The following is a 10,215-nucleotide window of genomic DNA, read 5'->3' as shown; positions in this document are numbered from 1 at the left end:
CCGGTCCCGCCGCCCCGGGCACGCTCGGACCCGCGGGGCGCCGAGGGGCCGGCCCCGGCGAACCGCGGGGCTCTGCTCGTTCCCTCTCCACTGCTGACATCCCACCGGCACGGCACGGAAAGAGGGGACGGGTCAGGGTTTGTCCTCCCGCTCCGCACCTGGGCAGGGAATCGCTCCCTGCTCCCGCAGCTCTGCGGGTTGCCGGCAGAAAGCTTTTTTTAAGGATTAGAAGTGAGTATCACATTCGCTTCCGAAGATAAAATAAATAGGGATGAGTGTTGTTACAGCTTGATTTATGTCTGTTGGATGGAGGCGCTGCCTTGCTGTATCTGAAGGAGATAATCTAACTCCTTTATGGAAATAAATAATTTAAATGATGGTTATCTCAGTCCACAACAAAAGGACTCGTGACGCACTTAAAGATCATGAACAAGCAGCGGAGGAGCCTTGTTGAGGCATCGCTCGGGTGATGCTGTGGCCGATCGCAGGCTGGAAGCAGGAACGGCAAAACTTCAGGTGAGCAAAGGATGGAGGAGCTCCCGCACAGCCTGAGCAAGGTCGTGCATGGCCCCTGGGAAAGATAGCAGAGCTGCTGGGCTGCACCTCCTGTCTGCTATTCCTGCAGCCAGAAACCCCTCAATCCTTGGTGGAATGAAGACTTTAGCAGACTAATATTTAGGTAATTCAAATATTCTTCTCCCAACATGAATCCCTTGGCAGGCCCCAGATGAACAGCTTGCTACATAAATCAGGAGGCTGATTGTTGAGCTGAACCTTTGAGAGTGAAATAACAAAAAGGTTCCTTATACACCAAAGACAGTTCCAGGAGAAGGAGATTGCTGAAAAAGCAAAAAATCAAGTCATACTTTATCCTTTGCTTTAGTGTTTCTTCCTCAGAAAAAAGAGATCTTCCCCAAAAGGCCTGTGGCATAGTCAGGCACAGTCACACAGACCTGCTGCACACAGAGAACACAAATACAACGAGCTTTGCTGCAAGTAGGGACTGAGGGGAACCACATGCAGTAACCACCTTAGTTTTCATTTAGTTGTAGGCTTCCCTCCCTTTATTTGGGCAGAAAACGAAACTGAAGTATTTTTATTCACTCTGCTACTGTCCCCTTTTCCAGAAGAGGGAGCCAAGTCATGGCAAATTGCAGCCAAAAATGTAAACCATTGTTCAATGTATTTTGGGTTTTTTAAATTGTATGTTTGGAGTCCAGTTAACTCGAAGCAGGAGGGGACATGAGCTCTGATGTAACTACAGAAGTGAATTCCATGCATTAAGCTCAGGAAAGAAGTGGTAGAGTAACCACAGATCCAGAAAACTTACCAACTCATAGCCAGGAATGAGGGATCCTGTGTTCAGTCTCACCGCTGAGGGGTGCAAACGCTTCCAACACTGACACTGCAACAATGAATCACACTTTCAATGAATAAGTAGTCGAGTTGGAAATCAATCACAAATTTTTGTTATTTTTGTACTCTTTTGTTCCTTTCCTTGTCTTGCTCAGTGCCACCTCTTCCATTAGCAGCTTGACTAATCTGCCTCTGAGATAAGAAGTCACTTTCACTGTCCAAACCAGCTGCAGTTAAAAGTGTTTGAATGCAACATCCATCACATTCACATAAATAAATACACAGACATCATTTCTTTTACTGCTGTATGATTTTCTATAAGCAAAACTCCCACCAAGCTGATTAAATGACAAATGGAATCAGCTTAGAGAACAGGTACTGACTAAAGAAAATAATCTTATATGAGAACACAACCTCCTGTCATTTTTCCTGTGTTCAGCTTAATCTGTCAAAAGATTAAACCAAAGAAAAGATTCCTAGATTAATACTTGACCTGACATTTACTATCCCTGTAGTTTATCCATACAGTGGTTGAATTACTTGAAGATTTTATTAAGTACAGATTAGGATCAATACCTGAAAGGGTGTGAATGGAGCAACAGGCTCATACATTCCAGGAAGGACAATTGTTGTCTCCTGAAAGGACAGTGACTTCAGCTTGAAATCTCCCTAACCCAGCAGTTTCAAAGCAACTTCTCCACACAATAATGCAAACACACCTGGGTTTCTACTGCTAAATAATCCAACTTGGCAAAATTACTAGGCAGTAATACACTGAAAAAAAAAACAAAAATAAAAAGGCAAATTATCAAAGATGTTGGCAAATTGAGCCTGCTTGTAAGTGAAGAGCAACTTCCATGCAGCAACTCATCCAGGTGAGACAAGGTAGCAGGATAGTGTTGGAATCATTTGTAATCCTCCTGAAGAGCATGACAGAACACTTAGGGCTTTCTGGTCTGAGGTGCCTGAAATCATCAACATGCAGCCCACCAGTGGTTTGACCAACTTTGAGCTTAACTTAATCAGGTGAAGGCAGGAGGGGAGCAGAAAGGAATAAAAATAGTTTGTAGCACCTCGAGGTGCCCATGGAGAAGTCCAAATCCATTTGAGGGTGCTGTTCATGAGCTCTGTGTTCTGTCTCTGCTCAGCTGAGCACACCAAGCACCAAGCAGGGCTGGGGACATCATCTCACACAAAAGCTACAAACCCTCCTCGTCCCTTTTTGTTAAGGACAGCAGAGCAGAAACAATTCCTGACGTGGTGTCACTTCTGGAGGGAAGAGAGAGCTACAGTGCAGGTCAGAACCTGTAGCCTGAAGGCAGATGTAGGGCAAATAGGACTCCATATCCTGTTCTATTCTGGCTCTCAAGGATGCTCTCAGCTGTGGCTGACAGCAGCAGCCCCATTTCCCGTGAAGACACAACACACAGGGATCCAACTCCATTTAATGAGCTTTGCAACCCACTTGGACACAAGGTGGTTTGAAATAAGTCGAACAACACTCAGCTAGTCAAGGATTTTTTTAAGTAATGCCTTTAAGCTTATACTCAAGCATACAAAGCATAAATATTACAAATTAAAAACAATAAAATCACCCTGGAATAATGTAGTGGCTTTTCCTGTATTTACAAGGAGTGGAAAGGAGGCAGAATTCTTTTCAATTTTTCTTTTAATGTGGGAGGAAGAAGCTGAAAGTGTTTCAATGAAATCATCTTAAAGAGAGAGAGATACTTCATCTGGCTTAAAGGTGTACATTTGCCTCTTCAAAAGTCTTGAGAGGAAATGCTTTACTCAAAATTTTGCTGTTCAGTTTCTGTGCAGCAGCCTCCGCTTTTCCAACTATATAAAATTAAATAGTTCAGTAAGTATTTGTCAAAGTATCACCACAACTTCATCTTCAGGAAAGTCTGTGAACCCCCACCCTTCCAAAACCCCTCCTTTGTACAACAGAAGCAGCCACAACTCAGCTTAGATTTGACAGGCAGAAACAAAACATGGGAACAGCAAAGACAGTTACAGTGAGGTGATGGCTTTGGGAAAAGGAGGGAGATTTGCAGCCTAATCAAAACACATTTGCTGTGCAGCCTTTCTGTGAGACAGGATATTTTACAATCCAGCTTCTCCACATCCATAGCATGAATGAAAAAATCTTATTTACTTTCACCAAAGGCAAGGCTGGGGGAGGATAAGTGCACCACCTTTAATAATCAGATCTGTCTGCCAACGTTGGGTTTGGAACAATATCTTCTTACAGAAGTTATTTTCATATTGTTCTAAATTCAGTGGAACAAAATATGTATTTTTACACTAAAGCAAACTGATCAAAGTGGCTTTTAATAGTATTTGTTAAAGTGGTTATCTAACAAAAATGGGTTAACAAAAGCCCATTTATTAGTAGTCACCAAATAAGACACTTCTCATGCATATGACAAAAATTCATTTGTGTGCTGAGACATCTGTTTACTGTGTACAATATTTCCATAAATTATAATATGTTTCACAGCCCCTACCATTCAAGAATATTTCAAACAGATTATATATTATATTTGTATATGCAAACTATTTTATATACACTAATATAAAGATCCTTAGAAGTACCAATATCACTACCTTTATGCTTTCTCTAAAATGCATAGCTTTCGAGTATCTTCTTGCAGTTACCAAAAACTTTACAGATTAAAGCTGCTTATCAATGTGGCATGTTCATAAAAACAAAGTGAAATAGTTCTAGACTAATTTTACATTAAACCCCTTAAAAACGTGTTTATTTTTTAATGGAAAAAAACAACAAGCTAGTGGAAATTCAAGTAATCTATGCTCAATCATTGCCCAAATACTCTATGGAATTAAGGTAGCATTCTAGGAGGACAGTGAACTTCTCACCCAGGGCTGTAATAATGCATTTCTCATGGAGAAAAATGCTCATGATGCCACAAAACCACACCACTTTCCACTCCACCCAGGAGAAGCTTTACAGGAGATTCAATAACACAAATGTCAGAACAGAGAGGAAAAGCCGATCAGTTCTACATGAAGAAATTAGAGCTATTCCAGTTTTGTTTCTGCAGTTTGTTATTAAACAGTTACATTAACCATACAGTTTCTCACAAACTAAGTGTTATACATGGTTTTCAGACATAACCGACTTCAAAAAAAAAAAAAAAAGAGAAAGAAAAAACCCAAAACAACTAAACCCACAACTGTTAAAAGTTTGGTGTTAGAATAACCAGCCTGTGTGAAGGAAAGCCAGACTGCTGCTGTAGCTGGGGGGCTACTGATAGCATGTTTGTTATATATAAACTTGAAGACCTCCCTACCACAAATGCCTCAAACTGGAGAACAGAACAATCAGTAAGAAATGGGAACAAATGATTTTGTTACATCCATCATCTTGCTTAACCTTGGTGTTCTGCATCTCTCACAGCTGCTTAATGAACAATGGCTTCCCCCCCCCCAAAATAGCTACACAAGTAAACAGTGTTCACAGTAATGCAATCAGTAACAAGTTTTGTTAGTTCCCCTAAGCCAGGTGTATCTGCAAAGCTTTATACAGTTTAATGCATTAAGTATTCCAGTAAAATTAAGTGAAAACTAAGTTTAATTCTACAGGGTAATACCTACCATACAAGACTAGATTATGTACAGTATGGGACTGGTGTGACAACTGCCAGTGTCTCATGATGTTAAACTGTTTCACTCATCAGCTTGCTCTGTGCTTGGCAAAACTTGATCTATAGACCTAAAAATCTAGAGATAGATTTGGCAAGATTAGTGCTTCCCACCACTGGGTATAAACCAGTATGCAGTGCTGCAATCACTCGACCAGAATATCCCATACCCAGAAGATTATGATTTGTTGACTTGAAAGTCTGGACTTCACATTAAAACTATAGTTATAACTGGAGTGAGGACAGTCAGTAAACAAATACAGATGAGGATGAACTGCATCTCTTCAGAAAGGTATGGAAGAAGTGACAAAATGCAAATTTCTGGTTTTAAACAGCCCTGCTTTGCTTAGCACAAGGCAGAAAAACAGCCCAAGTAGCTCTAAAACTACAATTCTTATTCAGCAAGCATGAAGGCAGATCCTGCACAAGATGATGCATCAGAGGCTTCAACAAGCATCTCTCCCCACCACTTGATTTCCTAACTTAAGTCTTTCAGCTTACAGACATCCAGTGGCCTTCAAAGCTGTAGCAGCCAACTGGAATTGCTGCAAATTTAACTTAGGGGGAAAAAGGCCCCTGTTAAAAAAAACTTTCAAATGCCTCTGGGGCCGTTTTGGTCATTTGTGAATATTAAGAAAAAAACTATTTCCATCAATACTCCTCCTGAAAAGATGGGTCACTGATCCATTATGAACATAGCTCTCACCATATAAAGCACCAAGAAGTCAGAAACAAGGAAGGAAAAAAAAAAAAACCCAAAACAAAAGTCCTTAAATTATGATTTACAAGTTTGTACACTATTTCCTAAGCAAAAAGTTGACCTTACTGCAAAGTTTATAGATGAAAACTTGACCAGTAACTTTTAAGGGGAATGTATATCTGGCTATAACTTAAAGGTAGAAAATATTCACTGTTCTATATACACATTTCAAACAGGAGACAGTTAAACTGAACAGTTGCCATTATAACTCCATATTAACTCACTGGCCACTAAACTAGACATCAGCAGCCAATTAGAAAGCTTGAGTTCTGTACTTTTAAAAATGCTATTTTTCCTGTCCTGTTTAATAGTTTTTTTAAAAATGTATTATAGTGCATAGCCTAAGTCAGACTTCCAGAGATACAGCGCCTTTCAATGCAGTTTTTGCAGCATTTAAAAGGGACTTTTCCCCCTTCAAATTAGATGTTCATTGAAAAATCTGAATTGAGTGCTGTACTGTAGTAAAAATATTTCAGTCACAGACTGATATAAATGTATACTGTGCAGTACTAAGATTTTTTGATGTCCATCTGCACACATTTTACTTGGGCTCTTCAATCGTCCCCTTGCTGAGGTCTGTCATTTTGGGGTATTTCACTTTCTTCTGGTCCAGCTCATTCTGAGCCCACAGTAGTAGTTTCAGTAATTTTGCCAACTTGGGTGTTGATTCACGATTTTCATAGTCTAGAACAGCTTGATTAACCTCACTCCATACCTGGAAAAGAACAACTGGAGTTCAGTGATAGTTTTCATACAATTAACACTGTTAAAGTCACAAAGACACTGGGAAGTTCACACCTAGTGTGGTAATGCTTCAGAAATGGCCAGGACAAAGCTACACAGACTATTAGCCTGAAGAAAGCAAGAAAAGAGCCAAGCAGCTGAATACATTTGGAATATATTAACACCATTTTAAAAAACACTTCTGTTCTTTTGTGTATCACTATATAAGTTTTCTCTAAGCATTTCAAAAATATTTAGATTTTATTTTCATAACATACATATACAAGACATCAGTTCCCTTTGAGAAAGGACTACCTTCTGTCGCTGCATCATGTTCAGCAAGTCTCCAAATGGTGATTCTTCGGGATTATCAAAGGCAAGCAGAGCCAGCGTGCGCTCCATTTCTGTCAGGCATTCCCTGCTCTCCTCTCCTTGTTCTGCTAATTGGGTCTGAGCAAATTCCAGAGCTGCCTCTGTCTCACGCTGCCGAATCAGTTCAATCAAGTGCTGTTGCTACACACGAAAGACACAGCAATATTAGCCCAACAAATGAACAACTCTCCACTATTTCAAGCCTGGAAGATTGAGACACTGGTGTGTAATTTGAGACAAACACTAATCAGTAATTTGACAGTTTGAGGTCAGTTCTCAATGTGTGAGACAAGGAGCAGCAACTTGGCTGCAAAATCTACTGAAAAAGGGAACTTGGTGTTTTTGAGTAACAGGGTTTGAGAAGATGGGTTATTAAAGGAATTCAGACCAACAGCAACTGGAAGCTGGTAATTCACAGGTCACTGCTGCTGTTACAAGTTTTCATATTAGTAACTGTACGTGGTGGCTCCTGCACCATGCCACAAAGTTTCCCACTGCTACCAAAAAATGCCAAGAACACCCACAAGTGCATCCATGCTGAGTTACAAACGTACCAACATAACCTGAATTTCTTCACTACCCCATTCTCTCAGCAAACTCTAAGACAAAGATAAAAGTCTGCCACCTGTCCTCACCTGTAAATGAAAGTAGAGATATCTGTTGGTATCCAGAAGCTCTGGATGGAGGCTGTTTATCAATGCAATGGCTTCCTGGATCTGCCCTTTCAAGATCATCTCACGGATTTTTATTCTTTCATCCAGAGTCTCTAAATCCACACTGGGTTCAATTCCAGACTCCATCCGAAATTTCTCTGCTGCTTCTTTAAAGCCCTCTGAAATAGGAACATTTTACCCATAGAATGTATCGCATGAAACACTTTAGAAGAAAACCTATCAGCTGAAATGAAAGTATTTGAATGTTGCTTGTGCAATTTGGGGGTTTAAAGATTAACCCAAAACTGTGAAAAATCCTTCTCTATATAAGAAGTAATTTATCCAAAAGGCACCTTAGAATAAATGCTTAATTAATTCTGAACTCATGTATGCTCACTCTCCAGGAAAGCAACTTGTAGTCCAATACCTGTTAACATGGAAGCCTGTTTTATACTTAAATAAAGCACTGTGCTTATTGCAAAATGAGATTGTGAAAGTCACATTTTCAAATGGGTGGTTTTGCTTCACCCTCCAGCCCCAGATCTGTTTACACAGATCCAGCAGCTTTTCTGAGAAGATGGACAAGAAGATACAATTTTGCTTTCTTGTGTAGTATTTGAGGTTACAACAGCTCTTTTAAATTCCAGGTCTTGTGTTCACAGACACAAAACTGATCTACACCAGCCACTAAGATGCTCTTCCTTCAATCCAGAGGCTTCACCTACGCTCAGTGTAAACAGGGGTGTAGATGGATACAAACACCTCCGCCCTAGCACAGCTTCCTGGGATGGCATGCACCTAATTACTAGCAACAATTCCTGAGAAGTTTGGGCTGTTCCTAGTATAAAGCCAGGCCACATGCTGAAGGGGTTAATATTCTGGTCTCAAATTATTTTGACAACAGCACCCTTCCAGAGTTTATCTTTCTGCCCAGTTAAAAACAACTGATAGTTGTTCTTGCAGCTTTCAGACTGTTATTTAACAACAGCAACTTATCTTGAGCTGCTTCAATGGCACAAAAAAGGACATCACAGAGAAGCAGGTCATGTTTACAGCACTGCAGAAAACACTTTGTTTTCTCTATACTTTAGCAGAAGAGTTCAGGCTCATAAATGTCATCTGTATTCCATGAGAACTGCTCAGTCTCTGATTTTTTGTCAGTCTGCAGCTAAGAGAACACCAGAGCAGTCAGGCTTTGCTAAGAGAAGCCAACAGCAATGACAAAGTTCTCCCAGCCCTTAATTCCACTCCATCCAGTTCCATATTCTACCCCAAACTGATCAAGTATCTGACACATACGAAGAGCCTCCAGGCATTGCCAGCTGCTTTTACCTGTGACAAGGTAGTTCATGATAAGGCGGTTCATGTCTGCTCTCTGGATATGTAAGTTATTAAGCTTTTCCATCCATTCATCTTTCGTGATTTCATCAGGTTTTTCTGCATAACTCATCCTGGACTCCAACTACAAAAGAAAAGCATCTCGTTTAACATAATTCAGTAAGAGGTTTAATGTGTGTAAGAATTGTGTTACTGCCATCTTTAGAACTGTCTCTGAGCTCTTTTAAATAAATAATCCAAAACTGACCCTTTTATCTTAAACCAGAGTTTTGTATTTTTTTCCTCATCATTCCTGTACTCTCCCATATCTATTTGCCAGGCTCTAAAGCTGCTTCCAGAAATCTCAGAATAAAAAAAATCAAATACCATCTTTTTTTACTTACTCTTAAATCCACTCTATAAAATTTCTAAAATTTACACAGGACATGCAGCATCACAGTGAGAAACCAGCGAATCAGAATTTGACAGCCAGCCAGAAAGACTGTGACAAACACTTATAGCAATGCCTACATAAACAATATCTGCTTTAAATCTTCACCAAAACTTCAGACCGCTCCCTATATTGCACAGCTACAAAACTGTCCATGATATCTTACCCAGTGTACAACTCAAAGCTTTACACCAGCTCAGCTTCGCTGCCGCCGAAAGTTCTCCTGTCAGCGCTACTAAAACGCTATTTCCACTATTTTTCTAGACAATATTTCTGTTCAGATTGGCACGCAAAGCATTTTACCAAAGCCGCATTTAGTGATTTCTACCTCCAAGTCACGACCACCGGGGCAGCGAGAGGGGAGGCAAGGCGGCCACAACACCAGCAACAGGCTCCGCCAGCCCGGTCAGACAATACGAGCGGCGGCGCGACTCCTTCGCCAGCGCTTCCAACAGGTTCTCCCCTCTGCAACCCGCGGCCGGAGCCGCCCCGCACCCGGCAACTCCGACAGCGCGAGCACGACCTGCCCGGGCCCCGATCGCTCCCGGCCCCGCGTTCCGCCGCGCGGGGGGAGCGGGGCCCGCACCGCCCCGCGCTGCTGCTGCGGCCCGGCCCGGCTCGCCGGGGACCCGGCTTCCCCCGGCGCGGCCCTGCGCGGGCCACAGGCGCGCTGGGCCACGGCAGCGCTTGGGCCCCGCTCGCCACAGGCCCGGCGCCGCCGCTGCAGCCGCGGCGGGCGGGCGAGCGGGCGAGCGGCGGGCCCGGCTCAGGGTGAGGGCCCCGCTCCCGCCGCGCCCCGAGGCCGGCGCGGCCCGCCCGCCGCCATCTTACCGCGCGCGCCCGGGGCCGCTCCGACGCACGAACGCGGGGCCTCCGCCGCCTCCGCCGGGCCGCCGCCGCGCGGGTCTCGCGAGA

At 42.6% G+C, this 10,215-nt stretch overlaps 1 protein-coding gene across 4 annotated transcripts; it reads right to left on the bottom strand.

Annotated features, from left to right (window-relative positions):
• Positions 1 to 272: 272 nt before the first annotated feature.
• On the bottom strand, positions 273 to 10,215 carry GID8 (GID complex subunit 8 homolog). Of its 4 annotated transcripts, XM_077786991.1 has the most exons (6): positions 10,132 to 10,215; positions 8,865 to 8,994; positions 7,515 to 7,711; positions 6,823 to 7,020; positions 1,331 to 1,405; positions 273 to 839 (listed from the first exon to the last, which is right to left on the bottom strand). In XM_077786991.1, the coding sequence occupies exons 2-6, from the start codon at positions 8,980 to 8,982 to the stop codon at positions 804 to 806; spliced, it is 624 nt and encodes a 207-aa protein (XP_077643117.1). In that variant the 5' UTR covers positions 8,983 to 8,994; positions 10,132 to 10,215; the 3' UTR covers positions 273 to 803. The 4 variants fall into 4 exon arrangements, with proteins under 4 accessions (XP_077643117.1, XP_077643116.1, XP_021409217.1 ...); XM_077786990.1 differs by lacking the exon at positions 273 to 839 and having other exon boundaries at positions 1,244 to 1,405; XM_021553542.2 differs by lacking the exons at positions 273 to 839; positions 1,331 to 1,405 and adding an exon at positions 2,784 to 6,499.

The sequence above is a fragment of the Lonchura striata genome, chromosome 17, assembly GCF_046129695.1.
Source record: "Lonchura striata isolate bLonStr1 chromosome 17, bLonStr1.mat, whole genome shotgun sequence".
In the NCBI taxonomy this organism is placed as follows: domain Eukaryota; kingdom Metazoa; phylum Chordata; class Aves; order Passeriformes; family Estrildidae; genus Lonchura; species Lonchura striata.
The sequence above is the reverse complement of the archived record's forward strand: the minus strand, read 5'-3'. Positions and strand labels throughout refer to the sequence as shown.

Excerpts from the sequence above, each read along its gene's own strand:
- GID8 (XM_021553542.2), bottom strand. The coding sequence starts at position 8,982 with ATGAGTTATGCAGAAAAACCTGATGAAATCACGAAAGATGAATGGATG. Across the intron at positions 7,712-8,864 it reads CATGAACTACCTTGTCACAG|AGGGCTTTAAAGAAGCAGCA; the intron begins GTAAAAGCAGCT and ends TTCCTATTTCAG. Across the intron at positions 7,021-7,514 it reads ATCTCTACTTTCATTTACAG|CAACAGCACTTGATTGAACT; the intron begins GTGAGGACAGGT and ends TTTCGTGTGTAG.